Source organism: Polypterus senegalus, chromosome 13 (genome assembly GCF_016835505.1).
Source record: "Polypterus senegalus isolate Bchr_013 chromosome 13, ASM1683550v1, whole genome shotgun sequence".
Lineage (NCBI taxonomy): Eukaryota > Metazoa > Chordata > Cladistia > Polypteriformes > Polypteridae > Polypterus > Polypterus senegalus.
In genome coordinates this window covers 62,695,770-62,721,650 of record NC_053166.1, presented here as the reverse complement: position 1 = coordinate 62,721,650, position 25,881 = coordinate 62,695,770, and the positions used below count along the sequence as shown (strand labels likewise).

Genomic DNA, 25,881 nt, shown 5'->3' with positions numbered 1-25,881 from the left:
AATTAATTCAAAGGGTTTAACAAAAATACCATATGAGACATTTAGGAATGACAGCCATTTTTATACATGGTGCCTCATTAACTGGGGCACAAAAGTATTTGGACAACTGACTGACAAGCTATTCCATGGCCAGATGTGAGCAGGTCCCTCATTATTTCATTAACTATTAAGTAGGTAGAAGGTCTGCAGTTGATTCCAAGTGTGAGATTTGCATTTGGAAGCTGTCTGTGTGAAATCTCAATAGGAGGTCCAAACTGCTGTCCATGCAAGTAAAACAGGCCAGAAAAAACAAAACAAACCTATCAGAGAGATAGTAGAAACACAAGGAGTGGTCAAATCAACCATCTGGTACATTCTTAAAGAGAAGGAATGCACTACTGGTGGGCTCAGCAACACCAGACGGTATGGACAACCATGGAGGACAACTGTGCTGGAAGATTGCAGAATTATTTCTTTGGAAAAAGTATAACCCCTTTTAAAACATTTAGCCGAACCAAGAACAGTCTCTAGGAGGTGGACCTATCATTGCCAAAACCTACAATCACAAGAAGACTTAATGAAAGTAAATACAGAGTATTGACCACAAGGTGCAAACCACTGGTAAGCCTCAAGCAAAGGAAGGACAGATTAGACTTCACCAGAAAATATTTTTAAAAAACCAGCCCAGAATTTGAACAAATTTTTTTGGACAAATTGAAATAAGATCAATATGTACTAGAATGATGCCTAGAGAAGAGTATGAAAAAGAAAAGGAACAGCTCATGATCTGTAGCATACTACATCATCTATGAAACATGACAGAGCCAATGTTATGGCATTGACATGCGTGACTGCTAATGGAAGTGGGTCACTAGTGTTTATTGATAACATAACTGCTGACAGAAGTAGCAGGGTGATTTCTGAAGTGTATAGGGCTATACTGGATGATGCATCACGGTACAGATGGACAATGAGCCAAAACATACTGTGAAAGCAAACCAAGTGCATTTCAAGGCAAAGAAGTGGAATATTCTTCAATGGCCAAGTCAACCAACTAACCTCACCATGCATTTCACTTGCTGAAGACATAATTGAAAGCAGAAAGTCAAGTGAACAAGCAATAAAGCACTGGCAAAGGAACAATAGGGTGGAAGCCCAGCACTTGGAGATGGCCATGGGTTCTAGACTTCAGGCAGTCACTGACTGGTAACGATTTTCAACCAAGTATTGAGAAAGATCATTATTTTCATTTTTATGTTAGTTTGTCCAAGTACTATTGAGCAGCTGAAAATGGAAGGACCATGTATACAAATGGCTGTCTTAACTAAATGAGCCATGCAATGTTTTTGTTAAAACCCTTCAATTAAAACTAAGTCTACACTTCAATCACAACTTAATTGGTTCATTTTAAATCCATTCTGGTGGCACACAGAGCCAAAATTATGAAAATTGTGTCACTGTCCAAATACTTATGGAGATAACTTTATATAAAGCAGTGACTAGTGACTTCTACTCTCTACTGGAGAGGTACATAGGACAAACATCAGAAAGTCACCCTGAACTGCCTACCAGGATATCTCTTTTATAAGCTGGTCTTCTGCCGTATCCTCAGTAAGAAAAGGCCAGCACTGCAAAAATGTATTTCTATGATTTTCTGTATCAAATGATCATTAACCAAAACATAAATTACCTAACCTATTTGATTATTAAATAAAGCAACACCCATTGCCTCTTTGAACACAATAACTGGTTTGGTCATCTTTAGCAACGCTAACTACACCCAGGATACGTAGTTATTGAATTATTTTGGTTTTTTATGTTACTGAATATTATTTTCACAGTGCTACACGGACATGTTAGCTCTCTCCTTGCTGCATAATTTGTTTGCTTCAAGCACAAACTGCTACACAATTTCAATGTAGTTTATTTCTGGACCTCTATTACACCATTTCTAAAACCTACATTTTTGCCATCAAAATTATGATGGAGGGTTGTCTGTGTTTTTAGACTACTGTTTTCCTGTCTTACCCCAGCTGCATGTCAGCCAATAGATTTACAGACCTATGGCCTATGTTTTCTGGAAGAATTAGATTAAATTAGTCTAGATTAGATAAACTTTATTAATCCCAAGAGGAAATTTAGATGCATGCAATTGCAGAAACATAAAAACAATAATCAATAAATTGATATTGTGAAGAAATTGCACAATTAATTTACAGAGTATAAACACTTAGTTTGGGACGTCAGAATGAATCATTGAACTTCCTGATAGCAGCAGGCAGGAAAGATCTCCAAAGGTGCTTTTTAGCATGTCATGGAGGAATAAGCATATGGCTTAAATTGCTCCAAAAGCAAGGGGATGGAAGAGATTTTTCCTGATGGCATCAAATTTTGCCATGATCCTCTTATTCAGTAGGGTAATACATGGTTTGTTTTTGGGAAAACAGTGCACTCTCTTTGTGGGAACTGTGTTATCCACACAAAACTTGACATAGTCTTCAATACAGTATCCAAGTCCCTCAATGTCCTCACTGTACGACTTACAAAGCATGTTCCAGACAGCTTTCTCAAAGACATCCTTCAGTGCCTCCTTAACCTCCATTGTTAATTTCTGCACTCCTGGTGATGACTGGCAGCCACTGGGTTTATATGCATGTTTTAACGGTACCAAATTATGGTCAGATCTGCCCTACTGGTGGGAAAGCAACAGAATTATATGTAACACTGGCATATAACATCTCCAGGGTTTACAAGGTTTACAGGCATGCATATTAAGTAGTCTTACTTAAAATGAGTCATTTAGAAACTGAAGGTAAAACTGAGGGCCTTACTGATGTGCAAATATACTGAGTAACCAATAGTCGGTAGGCTGTACCAAAGATGATTTTATGTGATATTGTACCTTGAAACTTAATCTACTCTAACTACTTAAATGTATTTACCCTTCTAGACAACTGCACATGTTGCATTTAACTTCTACTCTACAGGATGAGAAAATCAAAATTTGTTATATTGAAAATAAAAATATATTAAAGACTGATCAGAATTTCCACCTTCTTATCTTTCAGTAGCAGAAGTTTGCGATCTCTGATTTGGAAAAGTCGCTCTTGAAACTTGTTTCCTTGTAGAAGCTTGGGTGGCTCCTCTCGACACTTCAGCATCCCACCCTTCACAACATCATTCTTATATCCTGCGATACAAAATAAAGCATAAACAGACAGCATTTTATTGGCTGAAGAAATCTATTTAAAAGGGCAGGCCCAATTATGAGGCACAATCTGGACCTCCTGGAGGTAGCATAAAGGAGAAAATTGAACAATGCTGTATATCCTCTTTCTGACACACTAAAACTTGAGTACCTTTAGCCAATGAATTACTCATCTAAAGTGTGTCATGAAATGCTACTGGGGCTCCTTTATACCAACAGCAATACACTTCCATAATGCCTCACCGTGACTGTGACTGACAAGTCATAGGTTTCCTTTCTTTTTAGTCATTCTGGTGTGTGTTCAGACCATAGTGTGCATGTGTGTACATATACTGTATGTTTACTTATTTATTTATTTAAAGAGCTTGTGCAAAAATCCAAATGTCCACGTTGGGACAAATGAAGGTTAGTCGGTCAGTCAGTCAATCTATCTATCTCCTAAGAAATTGGTATATTTCATTTTAGTTATATCTAAGATTCAATTTCATTTTAACTAATATTTTTTTTACATTTTTACAATTTATAATTTTACTCAACCAGCAAGTAAGTAAAAAAAAAACAATTACATAATTCAAGCACATGCTTGCCAACCTTAAAAATCAAGGTTTACCATGAAACAATCAATACCAATTCTGAGAATCTAGTTTTCTAGCACATTATACTAATAAATATAGAAACAAGGTAGAAGTTACTCTCACATTAAAAAAAGAAAAGAACATTAGAGACCCAGTGTTTTGGCTGTGTGGAAAAATAGCTAATTTGAGTAGGCAGGAAACAAGGTATTAAACAAGAAGAGGACAGAATACAAATAAAGACAATGACATGTACATCATGTTATGAAACACTAAACAGAAAGTTAAAGTTAGAATACTAGGGCAAAAGTCCTCACATTAAAATCTTTTCATAACTGCCTGCTAGTTCCCTATACACTAAAGAGAAAAGTTAAAGAAGAGAATCCAAAAGCATAGTACAGTGTGCCACTGTCTTATATAGGTAGGGTGTGATAGATAGATAGATAGATAGATAGATAGATAGATAGATAGATAGATAGATAGATAGATAGATACTTTATTAATCCCAAGGGGAAATTCACATACACCAGCAGCAGCATACTGATGATAAAAAAACCAAAAAAAAAAAACCATTAAAGAGTGATAAAAATGCAGTTATAACAGACAGTAACTTTGTATAATGTTAACGTTTAAAGGGTGGAAATGAAGAGTTGCTTAGTGCGGTTGAGGAACGATCTCAGTCTGTCAGTGAAGCAGGGCAGTGACAGCAGTCTGTTGCTGAAGCTGCTCCTCTGTTTGGAGATGATCCTGTTCAGTGGATGCAGTGGATTCTCCATGATTGACAGGAGCCTGCTCATTGCCCGTCGCTCTGCCTCAGATGTCAAACTGTCCAGCTCCATGCCTACAATAGAGCTTGCCTTCCTCACCAGTTTGTCCAGGCGTGAGACATCCTTCTTCTGTATGCTGCCTCCTCAGCACACTACCGCGTAGAAGAGGGCACTTGCCACAGCCATCTGATAGAACATCTGCACCATCTTATTGCAGATGTTGAAAGACGCCAGCCTATGCCAGCTATGTCCTTTCTTGCACAGAGCATCAGTATTGGTAGTCCAGTCCAATTTATCATCCAGCTGCACTCCCAGGTATTTATAGGTCTGCACCCTCTGCACACAGTCACCTCTGATGATCATGTGGTCCGTGATGACACAATATATCACATAGATCACATGACCACCACATCACATGCTCAGTAATAGCCTTAGCAACTGTGAACAAAATGGCCATAAACAAAATGGCCATAGCTGCACAAAGCTTGTCGCAAGATAGTGAGACCATACAAAGCACAAAAATATGACACCAGAAAAATGTTAAAAAATGTATAAATAACAAGAAGCAACAGTTTGAAAATTAAACAAATCAGATCTGAGGAAACCAAACAATCAGATTCATAATAATGTTGAAGGATACACTTTGTGTCTGTGGGAATAACAGCTAATTTGTTTTCTTTTGTACATACACATTGACATAGCCCCTTACTAAGTACATTATAAACATGGAATGCTTATTGTAATTTTTTATTCTGTGAATTAAACATTTTGAAGTTCACTCATCCTTTCTTAATGCAGTCTTTTAGCCTTCCTCAAAAACAGCAGTATTAGAAAACATGTGTTTTTCTATGGATGTCTTACAGTGTATATACTAAAGTTTAATGTCAGAAGGTAAGGAAATGCCTAATACTTTTTGTTACGTATTATATTTATAATGTAATGAATGGTGACTCTAAATTGGCCCATTATGAGTGATAGATATTCACCCTGTATATGGCTAGTTCCTGGCTTGTGCTCAAAGGAGATTCACCAATTTGTTTTCTGGACCCTCTCTTTCCAATTGAGGGTCAAAATAGGAAAGAAGCCTGACCTGTGAATACATTCAAACATTATTAGCTAACATACTTTATTTGCTTTTTTTATAAGTATACTTACCAGTAAAAATATCAATAGCTGTAATACTTGGAATCTTCTTAACAACTAGATAAGCTGAGCTGGGCACAGGAAGCTTACACCATTGCAAAGCCTGCTCCAGAACCTTCTCTTTAGGGTGAAGGGGTCTTTCTGTGAATAAAATATTAACAGAACAACCTTTACTAATTGGGATGGAAAAAAATCTTTCATGTCCAATGCATTGACCTCAAAGAGTTTCAAATGAAACATTAATAATAAACACTTGTAAAATAAAGTAGCAAGAACAGCATTAAACTATGCCACTGTACATTGTGCCAGATCCAGGTAAAATGCTAGCTATACCTACTCACCAAGCTCTCCACATTCTATGGCTTCAAAGGTTATCCAAATGTCTTTATCACAGGCTGGTATGTTTCTCAAGTATAGGACTTGATTAGTCAGCTCTTCAGCACTCATTGTGGGCGACACCTAGAGGACATAATGGGGTAATTCACCGAATGCTAACTATGCACACATCCTAAAATGAAATGCAGATTGACGAAGCTTTCTAATCCCTTAAGGCACTGTACTGTTTGCCTTGACATACTGAAGTTCACTTGGAAAACGTTTTGTGTGCTTAAGGTTCTAATTCATCTGTTAATAAGCATTTTGCAGTAGTAATAAGGAGCTCAATCTACATTCATATGTTTGTTATCTATATACTGTTACAAACAGTAATTTAAATTACAACAGAATTTAAAATTAATAGGTTTATCATGTATTAAAAATACATTAAATTTTAATGTTAAGAAAGTTTTCATTTTTTTCGGACTTGTTTATACACGAACACGGTTTCATTAGAGCATTATTTTCCAATTAGCACCTTATTATGATGTTATATTTTTACAGCATATAAATAAATAAACATGGCAGACCAAGTAAGTGTTGCTATAGTTCTTTAGTTAGTTAAAAGGCCAAATCCAGATTTATGCATGCACCTTTTTCAAAATGACCACACACATGTGTGTAGTGTTTTGTTAAAGGAATGAACATCACAGACTAATTAATAATTGTAATAAAAAATAAAAATAAGCTCAAGGGAAATATTCTTCTTTAGCAAAGCTAGTACATAAAATAAAAAACTGAACACAAATCTTCTTATATAATACGCTATGGTGGCTGCTCATTTTTCTGTCCAGGATTTTAAATCACCTGTAGCTTGCAAACCGTTTCACCTATTGACTTCAAATTTGGTACACATATACTACGTAACGTCTACTATCCGCTTTCGGGGTGATGATTTTTATTACTGCTTATATTTCTATTTTATTTTATTGTAGAATCAACTCTCAGTAGCACAGCAGGGTGGCCGTGTGGGGCATGCATATGGGCACCGTTCTCATTCCCTACCACTTTTGCTAATCAATCATGAGGCAGATTGAAGACTTAAGTGCCAGCTTAAGTGAAAAATGAAAGAAAACGTACTAAGTAATTGCAAAACAAAAACTAACTTAATCAGTTTTAACGAGAAAAGATGCCAACGAAAGAAGAGAAGCAGTGGGCCGCTAGGGTGGAGAGAAGAAGAGCTGCTGAGGAAGCAGCCAAGTGCATCAACCTCTGAGCAAACGAATGCTAAACATACAGAGAAAGAGTATGAAAACTAGGAATGCTCAAGTCAAGTGTATTCACTGCACGTTATCGTGCAGTGCGCCGTTACTGGTACGTGCATATTCGGGTATCAGGTGATTCCAAATTGTTTGAATGTGGGTGTGGTTTTGACCTGCAATGTATGTTGTTAAGTTACACTGCATTTGATTTACCACTAAACGTACCGGCATATGTAAATAAAACATCCTCTATATTATAACCTTGTTCTAGATTCATTGTCTCTTTTAACTGTTATTATTAGACTGGATATATTGTTCAATATTACAGTCACCAGGATGATCATACAGAATAAAGGCATATTTAAGTTTTGTCTGTTTGGAGGACTCAGTGAAAATTTTTGCTAGTAAACGTTTGTACTGTATTTATGTACAGTAATTTTTTTCCCCATTTGGAGAATCTAGTATTGCTCTTTTCTAATGTTTTATGCAAATATTTGTTTGAGGATATTCTTCTTAAGGATTCACCCATGCTATCCATCCATCCATCTTCTAACCCGCTGAATCCATAGACAGGGTCACGGGGGTCTGCTGGAGCCAATCCCAGCCAACACAGGGCACAAGGTAGGGACCAATCCTGGGCAGGGTGCCAACCCATCGCAGGACACACACAAACACACCCACACACCAAGCACACACTAGGGCAATTTAGAATCGCCAATCCACCTAACCTACATGTCTTTGGATTGTGGGAGGAAACCCACGCAGACACGGGGAGAACATGCAAACTCCACGCAGAGAGGACCCAGGAAGCGAACCTGGGTCTCCTAACTGGGAGGCAGCACCGCTACCACTGCGCCACCGTGCCGCCCCACCCATGCTATCTATATATATCTATATATATATATATCTATATATATATTTTTTTTTGCAAAATGGAAGCACATGCTACTGTAGGCAGCCCTTTTACAATAGGACTTACAAAAGTGCCTGAATTAAATTGAATCAATCCTGAAAACTACATATGTTCACTAAAATGTGCATATGTGCCTGAATAAAAAATAATCTAATAAAAATGCTTCTCTTACTTTTAGGGTGATGCAGCAATCTGGTAACCTTTTCTCCAAATACACTTCAATGATTAGATCTCCTGCTTGAGATAACTACAAAGAAAAAAATACAAAACACATAAATCATTTATAGCGGTAATATTTCAACACTTAAAAAGATTAAACTATAAATGTTTGTTGTGAATGACAATATGCCCACAACAGTCATTATCTGTTAGGAGTTTGCATCAAATTCTTCTGTCGATGTGGGTTTTGCCTAGCGCATATTCTATAGGTAGCCATATTAAATTCTCTGGAGGCTCAAAACTGGCCCAATGTAAGTTAGGATGGGTGTATAAATCAGTGAGTCAATCAACAGGCTGGCATCTTGACTGGAATTGATTCTTGCCTTCTTCCTGTTACTAGTAAGAGAAGATTCTAACTTACAAAAAAAAAAAAAAAAAGAATATGGATGAATAGATATAATTTCTAATAGGATAATTTAACCATTCACTTGTAAGCAGCACACTAATCAGAATGATAAGACGTAGTGGGTGCAATCATTATATGCATGATGCCTGATTTAAGTGTGTTAAACAGAATTCTATGTAAAGAGACAACAAAGACTGCAGAGCGTTGCAAGAGAGTGAGCCCTCTTGTGGTGGAAATAACGTTACTATGTAAAATAATCAGAATAAAACCTGTACCTGCACATCTTTCCAAGTTGTAATAAGGCTTATCTCCAATTCCATTTGGTTTACTTGCTCTTCATCGATCTAAAATAACAGATTTGTTTCAGTCTTTTTATAAGAACAATTAACCAAAAAATGATCACAACAAAAAGGTGAAAAATGAGAAATGCAAAATTTTGGAAAGATCATGTAAAATTTCAACATTGCATTAATTCACAAACATATAAAAAGAGCTTCAGTTATTGAAATTAAAGGAGGTTCAACCAATCACTGAATAGTGAGGGCAATTACTTTACCAAAACAGAGACTTTAGACTTTGAATTGTTTTGCTTATGAATCAAGCAAATATGGAGACTAAAGTCATGCTTAATTATTTATGGGTGAAAATTCAACATTACTCATTGTTGGAAATATGCATAGATTCAGAAAATCTGAAAGAGTATTTTTTTCAGAAAACAATGTGTGTAAATGCCACAGCCTGCATAGAGGTATTAGCTGATCTCTCTGTATACGATTTAGGAGTTTTATAAGAGCATTAAACTTTAAGGGCACATTTTTGTTAGTCTGAATTTGCTTTACCATGGAATAAAATACTCACCTTTAACAAAGACTTCCAAAAATTGAGCTATTCTCACAAATATGCCATTTTAATTTAATTGTAGGAAACCTGTCACTATTCTCAAATTAAAATTTTAAATGTCAGAAGCTGTTACTGTTCTCTTAGAACAGATTAGACAGCCGTTGATATCTTCTTTATGATGCCATGACAGGGTGCGACTCACGGTCGTATTTCAGAAAAGTGTCAGGATCAGCTTTCTTAACACTTTATCTGCTTCCTCCCTACTGGTATATATGTAATGTTTGCCTTGAATCTCCACTTTCAATTTGGCAGGATACAAGAGGCTGTATCTGATATCGGCTTTTCCTAAGCGCTGTTTAATATTATAAAAAGAGGCTCGCTTAGCAGCTGTTGAGGGTGAGAAATCAGGGAAAATACGAATTAGGTTATTTTCAAATACTGTATAATCTCTTGTTTCTGTCTGATAAGTGACATTACATTTAATTTAAATTGTAACTTCTCAAAGCGCACAATAAAAGTCCTAGGTTTAGAGTTGTTCGATCCCTGTATGCGATAAGCTGCAGCTATTTTGGAGAATAGTTCAGCTACGAATTTCACTGGGTTTGGACTTTTGCGATTCTCAGGTAGATCTTCAATTCTAATATTATTCCTACTGTATCCATCTTCCAGAGCAGCAAGTCTGTCTCCAAGTTTTTTGCATTCGGAACTGGCAGCTGTTGCTTTTCCATCAGCGGTGGTGCTAGATTTTCGGCTGTTTCAATTCGAGTCTTGAATGTCTGCTTAGCATCCTCCAGCTGATCGGCAAGTGTGCTCAGTTTAGACGAATTTTCTTGAATGTGCTCCTCAATTTTTTCCAGCATACATTTAAAGGCCGCCTCAAAGCGATTATATACACGTTTCTCAGAGTTTTTATTATCCTGCCGCAGCTCTTGCAGCCTTGTGATTTGAGTACTGAAATCTCCTCTCCTAAGACTGTTTATTATCAGCTATCTTAAAGTCAGTCATTTTCACCTCCCTCTGACAGGGTATGACACATTGTTTACTTTGAATGCATATTTTGCTTATTTTATTTAACGTGGCTGCTACTTCTATTAAACTTACATCAACCCCAACAATGTTGCCTTAATAGAAAAACAGAAAGCACAATCATAGCACACGTAACAACATATCGCTTGCTTTTACCATTAGTCCATTGATATCTTGCAATGCTAATGTATAATTGATTGTTTCAGCAAACAGGGGTGGAGGGCATGGGGTGCAAGAAGAAAAGGCCCCTTGCTATCAAGGGCCCCTGGGCGTGCAACCTGGAATGTGCTGATGGTAGATCTGCTTCTGTTAAAAGGATACAGCTTGGTCCTTATTCCACTTTAAATCTGTATTGGGTATTTCTGTGTACTTTTTCTTAATGGTAAACACAATTTAAAAGACTTCAAAGTAAACAACCCTTCCTATATATATTTACTCACATTAAAAACATATAGGTAATTGTCAATTAGATCTTCCACAATCTTCACCTCATGTTCACCTTTTCCATCAGTCTGGAACAGACTAGGTGCAAACAGTAAGGACAAATTCTTGGTGCACATTTGATTCAGATCTGCGCATTTCTGTACTCTGAGATACAATGTGAGAACACACAATGAAATAGGTTAGATTTAGAAATACAATCTGTTTTTTATTCTTAAAACATATTAAGCAAATGAAAAAAGCTAGAAGAAACTGTGTTTTCAATCAGACAAAATGCAAACTGAAAAAAATTGGCAGTGGTCTCTCCTAGACTTTCTCATATACTTAGATATGGGGATGAATAATTGAGGAGTAAACTGCAAGACAATGATTATATTTTTATACTATCTAGATTAAAGAACCATGAACAACAAATAAAATCAAATTAAGAATATACAGAACAATTATTATAAAAGTAAAGTTGAATAAATCGGACTCTGCAGCTGCATGAATGAAAGGTAAAATACTACTTCCGTTTAGTGGAAATAGTCTAAAAGTTCATAGAAATCTACATTTTGTACCTAATACATGTATGCAAAATTTGGTTGACCTAAGCATTCTCAAGTTATCATATTTACATACACACACACACAGACATAATTCCAAAAATGGTATTTCCGGACCCAGGAAGGTCTAAAACATTGAGATTCATCAAAATCTCGAAATGAAATTTTTGGAGGATTCCAATACGTTTCCTATACTTCGTATATGAAAAAATCAGGGAGGTCTAAAATGTCGAGAATCATCAAAATCTCTGCATTGAATTTTTGGATGATTACAATTCTTTCCGTATACTTTGTATACGAGAAAGTAAAAACAAAGCAAATAACCTAATATTTTATACAAACATAATGCAGAATTCAATCCATGTAGTCAAATACATACTCATCCTCTGCAAACATTTAAAATCTTGTCACAAATGAATTAACTGTAATAGTGCAATGCCCTTTAAATATACACTTTTTAATGCTCACCTGTAAAGATGACCAATAAGTGCGGCAAGAGTTGTTCTGTTGACTCTAGGCAGACTACGAATGAGATCTTTGTACCTCTCCAAGCGACGCAACTTTTGAGGAATCTCTGAGGAAATATAAAACATTATATGGCACCTTTGCAATGCTTAAGACTGCTCAAAAGAGTTAATCTTTTACTCATTTTTCACTTCCAAAACATCGTCCAAAACAAGCACATGAATAAAGCACTTTACAAAGTAAACAGACATAAAAGGTTCTTGAATAATTCCAGTTATCCTGTTTCATTTCACTTTTTCTGGAATCAAACATATAATTAAGGTGATCTCAGTTTATACATCTGTTTCAAGCACAATTTATTATTGCAATGCTTTATTGTCTGGCTGCTCAAACCTTTTGCTCACATGTCTACAGTTACTTCAAACAAGGAAACAAGGATCACAACTATAACTAAGCATGACCATATATGTTCAGATCTTAAATCACTACTCTAGCTTCCAGTTAATTTTAGACTAGTTTTTAATATTTCTTTGTGGCATACAACGTGTCAAATGGCTTAGCATCCTCTTATCTATCAGAACTTATTAACACTTCAAGAAGCAGACTTGCTTAAAATTTCAATGGTGAGTAAAACTGGAGTGGGAGGGAGAAACTTTAGAAATAGTGTCAGAAAATTTGAAATGAATTATTTACAAAATATTATAAGTGCCTCATCTGCTAAAGCCTTTAAGGAAATAGTATTGAAATGGTGTTCATATTGTTTGTTGCAATGATAGTATTTCTGTTACTGTGTCTATCACATTCTCTTTTTCTTTTCCATGTTTTGTGGTGGCACTTGGTGTATTTTGAAGCACATTGTCAGGATATCCTACCGAAACTGTCATTATCTAAGGCAAGATACACGCTGCACATTCAGCTGGCCTTGAACAGACACCTGGATTCTAGGATTTTTAAAAATGTAATTATGTGTATATTAAAAATGTAGTTTTATATATATATAAAGAGTATGTACTTTACTATGAACATTTGCACTTTTTTTTTGCATGTTCAGCATCATATTTGGACCCTTATTGCAAGTTATTTTGTGTTTCAATCTGATTACACTCTATATGTAATATTATATGGAGTGTTAACCATAGAATTAAATTTTATAAGAAAAAATTGAGTTGAACTTAAACCCATAAAGCACATTGTATACAAGCACACAAACCACATTATATTTTAGATAAACACGCTGAAACATGAAGCAAACTTCTCACAGAATAGTTTAAGGGACAAAATTTCATATAAACAGTTTAAAGAAACAATAGATAAAAGAGTCGTTAAAACATGAAACAAGACTGCACAATAAAGAAAGCCATTTACAAACACAATTAGGCGTCATTACCAGCAGCTTCTTGCCACAGTGGATGGAGTTCAGCCATAAATACTGGATCATCAATTTCCCTGAAGAATCTCTTAAGTACATCTGTCACATCTTCAATAAAGTTATCACCAATGCGCAGCCTAACATTTCTTGCATCCTGCCGAAATTCATCCATGAGAAGTTTAATTCTTGACTTGGCTCCATTTTTTCTGTAGATTCCTTCATGTCTAAGGCCTGGTTAAATAACAGTTTTTGTTCAAGAAAGCAAGTTAGTAATGTGAAAAGCAGGTTTTATTTAAATTTTTTTGCATGACAGAAAATAAAATAAAAATATGAAATATGTTTTAACTAGACATTAAGCCCGTTACAATAACGGGCGCTAGAACAGTAGTGCATAAACATTAGCAGGAACAGTCTATATTAAATGGCAGGGACCTTGTATGCGGCTGTAATATGCGTCACTGTATTGTGTGCCTTTAATTTTCTCTCTCAGTAATACTGGTTTGTATTTTCGTAAAATGCCTGTAATTTTGTCAGACAGTAATACAGTGGAACCGAAGTAATTTCCCCCATAGGATTGTATGTAAATACTGTACAATTAATCCGTTCCAGCTCATATGAACTGTATGTAAATATATATATATATATATTTTTAAGATTTTAAGCACAAATATAGTTAATTATACCATTGAAGGCACATAGTAATAGTAAACTAAATGTAAAAACATTGAATAACACTAAGAAAACCTTGAACAGCAGAGAAAACTAACTCTGCAAGAGTTTGCGCTATAGCCTTACTACTCGCTCACTAAAAACACCTTTTTTAATGAATTTTAAGCACAGGGAAAAAAATGAAAATTTGAAAAATCCGTAATCTAATAAACAACCAAGAAAAGTAACATTGCAACAATGCACGCGTGCGCCTGTGTGTGTGTCTGACTCTGTCCAGTGTGCGTGTGTGTCTGTCTCTGTCGTGGGCCTGCCTGCGTGCGTGTGTGCGCGTGCATGTCTGTCCCCCATGCGGGCCTCTCTCTGTGTGTGTATGTGAGTCTCTCGCGCGGGCCTGCCTGCGTGTGTGTGTGTCTGTCTGTCTCTCGGGCGGGCCTGCGTGTCTGTCTGTCTGTCTCTCGTGCGCACGCACCTTTGTGTGTGTCTCTCTATCTCTCTCTCTCTCTGCACACACAGGTAATGCACAGGAAGAGACTGAACACGTGCCGTGTGGCCCCGCGCATGCGCACTTCACCAGAAGACACACACACACGGACACCTGGACGCACACAGGGGTTTTATTAAAGAGGATGATAAAGTTGACTTGTAAGAATTTTGTTTTTAGTAAGTTACAATTACTGGTTACATTAAATACTGCATTACCAAACTAAACTGTAAATAGTTTCAAATTAAATGATTTTTTTCTCTTCAGTCCTGTTTTGTTAATCTACATTGCCCTTTATGTTTGTTGGTTTAATTCTAATTGAGCTTTTGGTTATTTCTACTATGCATTTCATATATCTCAGCTACCATCAGGAGTACTACAGGTTGAAATTTATGTTAGTATGAATATATATACTGTATATATATATATATATATATATATATATATATATATATATATATATATATATATATATATATATATATATATATATATATATATATATATATATATATATAGACTTTTACAGTTCTACACAAGTTACCAGAACAGGTAAATCTACCAGCAATATTGGCATAACATCAACAGACAAATTACATTAATTGGTGATCATAAAATTCATGTGCAAGATTATTTGCCCTTATATAACAGAAAGGCTGTGCTGCTGCCTCTCAGTGACATCTCATGAATGTTACATATTAGTTAGGTAAATACTGTATATTGTATAATCATTACAAGAACAGTTTATTATGTGTTTGCTTACCATACTGTGTAATAAATGCAATACAGCTGTCTACTATGATAGGGATATCATTTCGACTGAGTTGTTGGTCTCGAAGTGCATTCCCCTTTCCTCCTGCTGCAGTCTGGATGTCCTGGTACCACATTGAAAAATCAACCCGGGCCATTCCCTGGAGATGCAGTGTTCTAAAGTCATATAGCAAGTAATTAATACAACTTTAAGACCTGTTTGAATTAGTTTTATTTCAGTAACAGATTATGAATAACAGAACATGATTTTTCCATAATTGTGACATAAGGCAATATGCTTTTCATAGACCATAGTGCAAGAAACATTTTATACAATTTGACCAAACTGTAAATAAACAGAAGAGGATGCAAAGTAGCTTGAGGCTAGCAGGTGGCAGCTTCAGTTTACTTCTAAATGCAGTCCACGTGGCCACACTTGCACATAGATAAACTAATTTATTTCTTTAAATAAAGTGGCAAAACTTGAATGGATGGTGGAAGACAGAGGAAATTAGGTAAGAAAGAATGTTATAAAAGAGTATAAACAAATAGATAAACTGTCTTAGCCTCTGATATTGTACAGTATATACTTAATAGCAATACAATGAGAAATTTTTGTCTGTTTAATTTTATACTCTGCAGCTAATTTTGCCATTTTGTAAATGTATGAGGAGCAAATAATAAAGTAATTCTGTGTATCTTGTGTAAAAACAAACATGCAGAATGACAAGAATAATGTTAATAATTTTAACCAATCAGTGCATTACTGTATTTGTGCTATATTTTCTAAGACTATAAGAGATGAATAATGTAAATAAGCAATAGACTTTGCTGGAACTCTTAAAAAAGTATATATAATCTACTCTTTGAACAAAGTCAATAAGCATAAGAAAAAGAAATAAAAAATATGCTTAAATAAAAAAAATATGAAAACCTCACCTTCCTTTCTCTACCAGCACCAAAATATCTTTTTTTTCATTATTTTCCATTTGTGTGGTAACACCTACAAAAGACAAATGCTAATTTATGAAACATACAGTCAAATAGTTAGCAAAACAAAAGTATACCTTTACATTGTCAGCCCAACAAGCAATTATTGCTATACAGAATCATAATTTAAAGAAACAATCACACAAATGTGAATAACATTTTAATGTCCTTATTTTTTCACAATTTCTAACTAAAACACTTTTTCAAATTAGTTATTCTAAGGTGCTTACTTAATTCTTGCAGCCGCCTGAGATTCACACTGTCTTCAGCAGCCTTTTCATTTCCAGGACAAATGAACAAATTTGATTTCTGTAACACAAAGTATCCTTCTTTCCACTGCTCAGGATCAAACATGGCTTTGTATTTCAGTCGCCCCACTCGTTCAAACTCCCTGGCCAGCAGGCAGTGGCAATTCAAGGATGTAAAAGCCTTACAAAGTGAAAAGAAAGATCATGTTTGAAGTAAAGGAAGGCATCAAAAATTGCTCCAAAATTCTGAATTATATTTCAAGAAAACCTTAGTTTATTAACAATACACAAGTTTATATTTTATCTTTCAAATTTTTTAAATAAAAATGAAGCATATTACAGCAGTATGCCTTCTTTTCTGATTACATTCACAGAGGCTTTGGTTTTAGGATTCAATACAGTTCAGCATTTGCAGAATATAAAGTAATTGCCTAGAAAATGAGATTATGTATGAAGTACAAACATACCGCAACAACCATTTGGCAATACATTTATATTATGTTAAATCGGTGCATTTCAATAATGCAACATAAAGTAATACCAGCATTGTAAGCACAAGTGAAGCAAAGGACATTTAATAAGACATTATTGCCAAACATAACTAACTCTAAAACAGAATTAGTCTTACCCACCATACATTAACTTCATGAAAAATGTCAGGCACGCACACAAAGTTAATATACTGAAAAATGAACTATAGCTAAAACTGGCTTCTTATCCTTTAATAATTTTCAAATAACAAACACGGACATTACATTATTTGTGACTGATGAAGTTTTATTGGTAACACAGTGTCTGTATGAGTTTTCCTCTCTGACTTGTCTTCCACATCCTGAAGATGTGTGGGTTACAATGCCTGGTATGTTTCAGTGTGCATGACTGTGCTCCACAATGGAATGATGATCCATTAAGGATTAGCTTCTGCATTATGCCTGATGATTTGGGTGCACATTCAGGTTCTCTGCATCTCTTAAACTGATTTAAGTCAACAAAGTAAATAAAGACTGAAAAATATATTAGACTTAGAAAATGTATTTGCTTTTAGCATGGTTTACTGTATGTAACAAAATCATGTTGTGCATAGAAAAAGCCATAAAGCATCTTCTTTTAGGCTAATCATATTACTACTTTGCAGCAAATTTTTTCCATGTTATTAAAGCAAATATACTGTTTTTGGTAAATTTAGATAATTTTTGACTTTATAGTGAATCTTATTAGATCTTATGCTCTTTCAGGTACTGTGGGTGCAGTCCGTGTGTTTGGGTGAAACCCTAAATACCATTAAACAACAGATCAAAAGAAGAGCATGTTGTCCATCATTTTAATTTTTTAGTACCTTTCCTATACAATTTGTCCAGCCATGCAAAGCTTCTGCAGTTTCAACCCCAAACTGGTATACTTTTTCTGATACCAAGTAAACTTCGAAAGTATATCGAAACCTGCAAAGAAAATAGTTAAAATGAAAATATTTTATGTACCTAAACTTTTCTGTCTTTATAGAACAGCAATATGTTGGAAATTCATGGTTGAACAGGAAAATAAAAATTTCAAACAATAAATAGTCTTGTGTTGAAAGGTTTTTTTTGTTGCATCATTAGTTATAGTAGAAATAGCAAATATATTAAAGTACCAGTATCATTTAATTGAAAAAATTAAATAGAAGATTTAAACAAAACTGATCAAAAATGTCTAATTCCTCCACAATCCAGTTTTGCGTGAATGTGGCATATTCATCTCTAACATTTGTTTCCCTTTCTGCAACATTGTTTCCCTTTAGTCTGAATGACATCACAGCAATACAAAACATAGTGTTACATTCACATATACTGTATATAGTCCACACACTTTTCACAATTTCTTCAATATTTTTGTAATGTTGAAATTAAAGGTACAGCATCAGCATATGTACTGAGTTTTACATTACCCTAATAAAGAAAACATGTTTTTCAAATGTTAACCTATTATAGAATTTCAATAGATTTATTCCAATTTTCCTACTAAGTAACACATTTTGCATTTAAAAAGAGAATTTAAAATCTGTTACATTAAGTACAAGGACTACATATAGGGAAACTATACAATTGGCTAAGAAAGTAAATATCAGCATACGTGGAATATATTTGACCTTGGTTTAATTAACTGCTAATCTATTAATAATCCTTGCATAACATGCATCAGCACTTAACACAATGCTTGAGAATCTACACTGATCTTTGGATGCTTTCCTAATTTAATCTTTTCTAATGTTTGAAAGTGGTACCTGTCACAAGGTCCGGGACTATTAGGAGACTCATGTCTGCTGACTCCTAAACAAATAATTTCATTCATGTCAATCTTTAGGCTTGGATCATTTCTCTTTTCAGAGTCATAGAAGAGCAGACAACGATCCAAGGTACACCACTTCTTCTGGTATTCTGAAAAATAAAATATACAACTAAAGTTGGGAAAGGATATCCTGCAGCTTTGAAGGCCTTGCAGTACACATCTGTTTATACAAATTTAACAAGTCTTCTCAATAGAAGTGGGTATTATGCAGTAGAACCTACATTTGTTTTCTCTTTATCAGAACCGGGAGTATGTTATGACCACAAAATCATTAACAAAGAAAATTTACATAATGAGAAAATCTTAGTAATTTTCTAGCAATACAATGTTAGCTTGAAAAAGATAAAAAATACTAAACCTTCTTTATTTTTCTTTGTTGATGTTTTGCTAATTGATGCTGACTTGTAAAGGTATCCTGAATATATCACTGGCTGGGTGATTTCATCATACACACTTCCTGTGTCCAGTCCTTCTGTAGAGCTTGATTCTAAAAGGAGGATATGACTGTCTTTCAGGAAATGAGAGCACAAGCCGGTATGAAAAAATTCTAAGATAATAAGTCAAAGACTCCTTGTTGAAAATCATTATATTCCTGAGCATGAATGTCTTTTATTTTCTATTATGTATTCTAAATGCAGTAGTTTTTAAAATATAGCTGTAATGTGACTAAATAAAATAAAAAAAGATTTATTTAATATCAAAATTAATTTAAGGTATGTAAACAAATGACAAGACAATATTAGATCTGATTAGATCTAATTTATCTGCTTTCAATTTACTGTACTGCACTTGGGTATTAAAACCAGGTAAGCCACATCTGATGAAACTTCAGTCATATTTAGTTTATTTTGCAAATTATTTAATTCCTGAATATGAAATATAATTAATCAAATGTTATTGCGTCACTTATTATGCTTTGTATGTACCAATGAATATTCTACATTAAACTGACATGCATCATTTCATTATACTGTAACGGTGTTCAGGCTCCTGAAAAATATCACAGAGCAGAATAGGTTTAATTACATTTTTATACACAAATAACTATTTCTGAAAAGGTTGCAATTTGTTTTACTACATGTTCACGATTTTCCCTGAGATCTAAGTAGAAAACTATTAATTTAAGTGTGATTTAACAATTAGACTGACTATGAAAATTAATTTTCTAATATGATTCCACCTTTTTAAGGCATATTTTCTAATTTGAAAGGCCATATAAACAAAGCAGAACTGATAATTAGTTTAATTCATACTTGGTTGTGATAAGATGTTTACCTATAGACTTGTAACTTTGAGACTCTGAGACTCGTCCAAGACTAGGTGCCTGACACTGGTCATATAAATTTGAATCAAGGGCTTCAGCTGCTTCAGTAAAGATCTGAGGCACAATTTGAAGAAGGTTCTGCTCTGCTACAGCTGTACAAAGGGCCTGATGGAAAAAACAAACAAATTCACATTATGAAATTTAAGCAGAGGCACCTTTTTACTAACAACTATGAACAACACTGATACAGTTAATAAGTTAATAGCATTCAGCTTAAGCACACATTCACATTCAAAAGACAATATTATTTGATAACTAGACTATACTGAGAGAAAAATGTACGTGAAAAATATATATAATTCAAAACCCTCATTTGATCATTAAACATCCATACAGTACAAAAATAATGAAGCGGAATACAGTGATCCCTCTCTATATCGCGCTTCGACTTTCACAGCTTCACTCCATCGTGGATTTTAAATGTAAGCATATCTAAATATATATCACGGATTTTTTGCTGGATTTCTGCGGACAATGTGTCTTTCAATTTATGGTACATGCTTCCTCAGTTTGTTTGCCCAGTTGATTTCATACAAGGGACGCTATTGGCGGATGGCTTAGAAGCTACCCAATCAGAGCATGTATTACATATTAAATAAAACTCCTCAATGATATACGATATGCTTCCCGCACGGTGCTTGATTTTTTGCTTTTCTATGTCTCTCTCACTCTCTCTGCCTGACGGAGGGGGTGTGAGCAGAGGGGCTGTTTGCACAGAGGGTGTTTGCCTAGAGGATATGGACGCTCCTCTAAAAAATGCTGCTTTATCGCAGTGCTTCAGCATACTTAAAAGCACAAAAGCACGTATTGATTTTTTGATTGTTTGCTTTTCTTAGCGAGCGCTCTCTCTCTCTCTCTCCGAAATTCTCTGCTCCTGACGTGCGCACTCCTTTGAACAGAAGATATATTTGCATTCTTTTAATAGTGTGAAAGAACTGTCATCTCTGTCTTGTCATGGAGCACAGTTTAAACTTTTGACTAAAGGGTGTTATTCCATGTCTAGAGGGCTCTAATAATGTTAACAGTGTGGGAGAGTTTATAAGGGCTTAAAATATATAAAAATTACCATACAAACATATGGTTTCAACTTCGCGGATTTTCACCTATTGCGGGGGGTTCTGGAACGCAACCCCCGCGATCGAGGAGGGATTACTGTAATACATATAAGCCTTAATTATCTCTTTCTTTCCAAAACAATTATGAATAAAATCTAATTGTGATCATATCAAAAGGTCTGAGGTTTAATGTTACAGCACAGAATTGGATGATTATTATATCTTTTGAAGCACTAAAATTCCCCAGTGTGTTATATATTTTTAGTACCTTTAACAGGTCATCCTGTGTAGCAAACCTAGGATGGGGCAGTCTGTATCTGCCATCTCGATATTTGAGGCCAATGAATTCCCTGCGCTGTTCAGCAGTGGCATCTGGATCCAACTCTTCATATGGAGTGAGACGAGCTGCCCAGAATCTGTTGGCCCTCTCATTTCCAATCATAATAAATAGCTGTAGGAAACATAAATGTGAAGGCATAGAGCACAGTTTTACACATTTGACATATTTTAGCTAAACAGATGAATGGATCTATTGCCTATTAGTAACTGTTTTGTTTAGCTACATAAGCAATATATTGTGTGAATACACTTAAAAGCTGTTCAAGTCACTTAAAATGAATTTACTGAAAGTGTACTTAGTTACTTACTTGTACTATTTCATTGCTCCATACACTTGTGTCCAGTGTTAGACTCTGAACCTTAGAAATGGTTGTACCCAGGCCTCTGTGCTGACCTAGGCATAAAATTAAAATGCAACCAAATTAGTTCTTAAAAAAACAGGTTTTTATTTTTGCATGTAAGTGAAACTAACAGGGCTAAAGTGAGTAACAGCTCAGTAAGTGTTTCTGAACATTGAAATAAATCATATATTCAAAATGGTTAACAACCTGGCATTCTGTTTCATGTGTTGTTTAAATGGAGTTGTATCTATAGCATATGTAATCGGTCACATCAACCTCCAAACCTCTACTTTCCTACTACACAAATGACATTTGACATTCCAGCATCTATTGAATATTGTAATGTGTTTCAATTCAGAAGTGTCACCACTATCTTATGCTTCCTGCTTCTAACTATAACTAGAACATTTGTTTTAAGATGAAGGATTCAATATTTGGATACCAGAAGCAGTGAGCAGTCACCTTTTATACAAAGGATTTGAAAACACAATTTGTCACATGTCCAGCTATGGGTATAGCGGCTCTGAACAATATATTCATGACAAAGTAAAGATTGTCCCAAAATGTCGATGAATATCCAAAAACAGAAAATATTGTTTCCAGAATAACAAGATAATAATAACAAATAAACAATGAGAAATAAATGTGCCACATTTTCAAAAACAGCATGATAGACCCTGGAAAGTCCAAAACACAAATTCCTGGGAAGTAAGTACAGTATTATTCAATTAGTAAGATAATTTACACATGTGTATTTAGTAGCTAACAATTATGAGAAACACAAGCTTTAGAAACTAAGATTGAAATTTTATTACAAAGCTTTCACCTCTTCAAAACCATGTCACAGATCAGGAGCAATATTGAAAATGTCATTGACATTTATTTTTAAATTCAGACTTATTATAAGAGAAAAAAGAAAAACACCATTTTCGTACCAGCACAGTTCTTGCAGATCACTACACAGAGGTTGATGGAAGCCCAGTCAGGATTAATAGCCTTGCAGTCAGCACAAGTCTTATTAGATCGGTTAGACCATATCTTTTCAGCCACTTCATAATCAGAAAGGGTCTCTGCGATAGACTCTTGTAAAGCTTCCATCCAATCTTTTTTCTCTCGCCAAGACTCAGCAGTAAAACTAAAAAGAAGAGTAAAAAACTGCATTACTAAATATAAATGTACAGTAAATCAAACATATTATAGATAAAGGGTAAGCCTTGTTAATAATTTTGTTTAGTAGATGAAGTACAAATTTGCTCTGCTTAGGTTTAAGTATGCAGGTGCCAACAACTGGCCTGTATTTCCTTCAGCATACTGTAGTCACTTGAAACAAACTTCCTCATATTCCTTGTGTCTTCTGTCTGCCAAATCCAAGCTTGAATGCTTCTGAGCCAGAAGCCCATTTACTGTATTACCCATCCACTAGTCTACAATTTACCCCAAATACAGACAGACAGTTGACTGGCATCCTGATTCATAGATATACTTTACCAAGTAGGCAGAACTATTGTATTTGGCTATATGCAAAGCAGTTCACTGCAGCTGTGGAGAAACATCTCTAACCTTGGCCAGAAATACATTAATCCATTCATCCATTTTCTAACACACTTATCAAGTTTAGGATTGCAGTGTGGTGCAGTAACAGTGTGGTGGCCCTGGGTCCTGAACGAAGAGATACACGCTCCTCAGGTGGTCAAGACCTGTCTGACGGGGACAAGACTAACTGGAGAAGTTGAGATAAAAGCAGCTCTGCAATTGTCATTTTGCAGACACAGCTCAGAGAGCACTTTAGCATTCAGGAGATAGGTCAGTGGGTCTGCGTGTTCATCACCTACTCTCACAGAGCTGAGGGATAATGGGAACACAAGTTGTCTCTTATCCCAGATACTGTGGTGTGAGGCAGAGAGGGACTGCCTGCATGAGTGGGCCAATGGACAAAGCAGTTAGGAAATGCTTTTAACATGCCCACTAATTTTCTTGTCTACAAAAGCCAATCTCCAAGGTACTTTTGTTTTGCCAGTGTCTCTGATTGTCCAACCCCTTCGGACAGTTTAGCAAGTGTATAGAGTGAACGCTTTTGTGGATGGTAGAATTGTGGGGTGCCTTTGGATATTTTGGGTTACAAAAAAGTGTGCCACCACAGTAAAAAGGTTGGAAAACACTGCTCTACACCTTTGCTCCTGGCACACTAAAAATGTTCTCTGTAGTAGCTATCTCTGTTAAAAATTGACATTAATTGGATGGTTATGTTGCATACTTTGCATAAATTAGCAAAGTTACTGCAAACTTGAATCATGAGTGGTGACAATCATTATACTTCTATTTTGGAGAATTTTGTCATTATACTGTAAGCTACCTGACAGACTGGAGAGTTAAATTCAGAGGTACTAAGGACTTTTTAATTTGGTTTTAGTGCCACTCAAAAAAAAAAAAGTATTTTGCACTTATGTGATATGACAGAAACGTGAAATGAGAAAAAAAAAAGTGTTATTTTTACCTTCTTCCCATTCCCCTGCATCTATGTCGGTATGTATAAATCAAGGTAATGAATACCAGTACTTTGAAACATAAATAAAATTTTATTTCTCAAAATTTTTCAAGGTAGTAAACACATGGTACTAGATGTTTATGCAATTCTTTAGGTTCACACTTAACTTTTTTATTATTGTTTCGTAATGTAATAAAAAACAAACAAACAAAAAAAGGGGGCATTAATTGCAAAAATTAATTAATTAATTCCCAGGCTTACTTTATTTATATGGTAAAATAATTTATTTAGAAAATACATTTATTTGTTGAATTTCTTGAAAGGAATACAGTGTGCAAATGTAAAATATATGTAAAGTATTTATTTTTGGTCCCAAAATGCTCAAACAAGACAACAACTTAGAAAGTGTGTATCAAATGAACCTAATGTAGTACATATATATTATAAAATACATCATTACCTGAAAGTTTTAAAAGGGGTTATCAACTCAAATGTTTTGTGTTTGCTTTCTCTTATTGTTGCACCACGGATATCAATCAGAGTTATTCCAATTCCATTCTTAAAACACTGCAATAGAAAAAAAAACCCCATAAACTTCATCAAAACATAATGTTTTTATGTGTTTTACATACAATGCAAATACTTAAAAAATATAATTATTCTTCTGAATAATATAGACATTAGCATGAAGGCCCACTCTTCCACATACTCACAGGGGCCCTATGTGCAAAGATAAATTGATATAACACACACGTCACTGGGGAAGTGTGAAGAAAACTGGAGTGCTATTAAAATCCATGTAGTCACTTTGAGGAACATGCAAACTTCATACAGACATCCCGGCATGACATTCAAATCTAGGATTCTGGACCAGTGAGGCCCCTTTATCAGCAACTTAATTATCATGCCAAAATAGGATAAGGTATTATTAAGCTTTCACAAACTATAAAAGTGTATCACATGAATATAAATGCAACCATCTGAAATGAAGGTACAGTGATGAGAGGAAATGGAAGACATTTATCTTTTATAAACTGCAAATTTGTACAGAGGTCTTAAACTACTGACAGGCAATGGATGGCATCCACATTTGTAATCTTTCAGTACGTTTTGCTAGTAATAAACAACGTAAAAATGCTCACCTGCTCATTCTTGTAAAGCCACACCTTGTCATTAATAATAGCTGTGTAGATTTTGGATTTGGTGCCTTTAAGTTCCAAGTAGCCACTCTTCTGACACTGACTGCCCAGCCCTAATCTGGGCTTAGCTGATACTAACTTATCTTTCACTCTGTCTTGTAGTGTTTTACACCAATGATTCCGCTGAGCTACATTAGCAAGAGAAACATAAGAAGCTTTGCTTATTAAATGTAGTCATTTTAGATGTACATTCGTTTTGAAAATTTGATTTATTTGGACTGGAATTGAGCATTTTCTTTCTTTGCTAATGGTGGACTTTAACACA

The 25,881-nt window shown here is 35.0% G+C and overlaps 1 protein-coding gene across 2 annotated transcripts in view; it reads right to left on the bottom strand.

Annotated features, from left to right (window-relative positions):
* The window catches only part of arap3 (ArfGAP with RhoGAP domain, ankyrin repeat and PH domain 3), a 172,225-nt gene that overhangs the window by 15,480 nt on the left and 130,864 nt on the right, over window positions 1-25,881 (bottom strand). For both annotated transcript variants that reach the window (XM_039774588.1, XM_039774587.1), the window contains exons 9-28: window positions 25,560-25,744; window positions 24,878-24,984; window positions 22,868-23,067; window positions 21,900-21,985; window positions 21,521-21,703; window positions 20,149-20,302; window positions 19,232-19,360; window positions 18,809-18,962; window positions 17,885-17,987; window positions 16,531-16,729; window positions 16,250-16,313; window positions 15,324-15,487; window positions 13,429-13,641; window positions 12,045-12,150; window positions 11,031-11,178; window positions 9,000-9,068; window positions 8,332-8,406; window positions 6,011-6,128; window positions 5,682-5,810; window positions 3,033-3,169 (exon numbers count right to left, since the gene is read on the bottom strand). In XM_039774588.1, coding sequence (XP_039630522.1) covers window positions 3,033-3,169; window positions 5,682-5,810; window positions 6,011-6,128; window positions 8,332-8,406; window positions 9,000-9,068; window positions 11,031-11,178; window positions 12,045-12,150; window positions 13,429-13,641; window positions 15,324-15,487; window positions 16,250-16,313; window positions 16,531-16,729; window positions 17,885-17,987; window positions 18,809-18,962; window positions 19,232-19,360; window positions 20,149-20,302; window positions 21,521-21,703; window positions 21,900-21,985; window positions 22,868-23,067; window positions 24,878-24,984; window positions 25,560-25,744 — 2,723 coding nt within the window. The remainder of the gene's footprint in view (window positions 1-3,032; window positions 3,170-5,681; window positions 5,811-6,010; window positions 6,129-8,331; window positions 8,407-8,999; window positions 9,069-11,030; window positions 11,179-12,044; window positions 12,151-13,428; window positions 13,642-15,323; window positions 15,488-16,249; window positions 16,314-16,530; window positions 16,730-17,884; window positions 17,988-18,808; window positions 18,963-19,231; window positions 19,361-20,148; window positions 20,303-21,520; window positions 21,704-21,899; window positions 21,986-22,867; window positions 23,068-24,877; window positions 24,985-25,559; window positions 25,745-25,881) is intronic.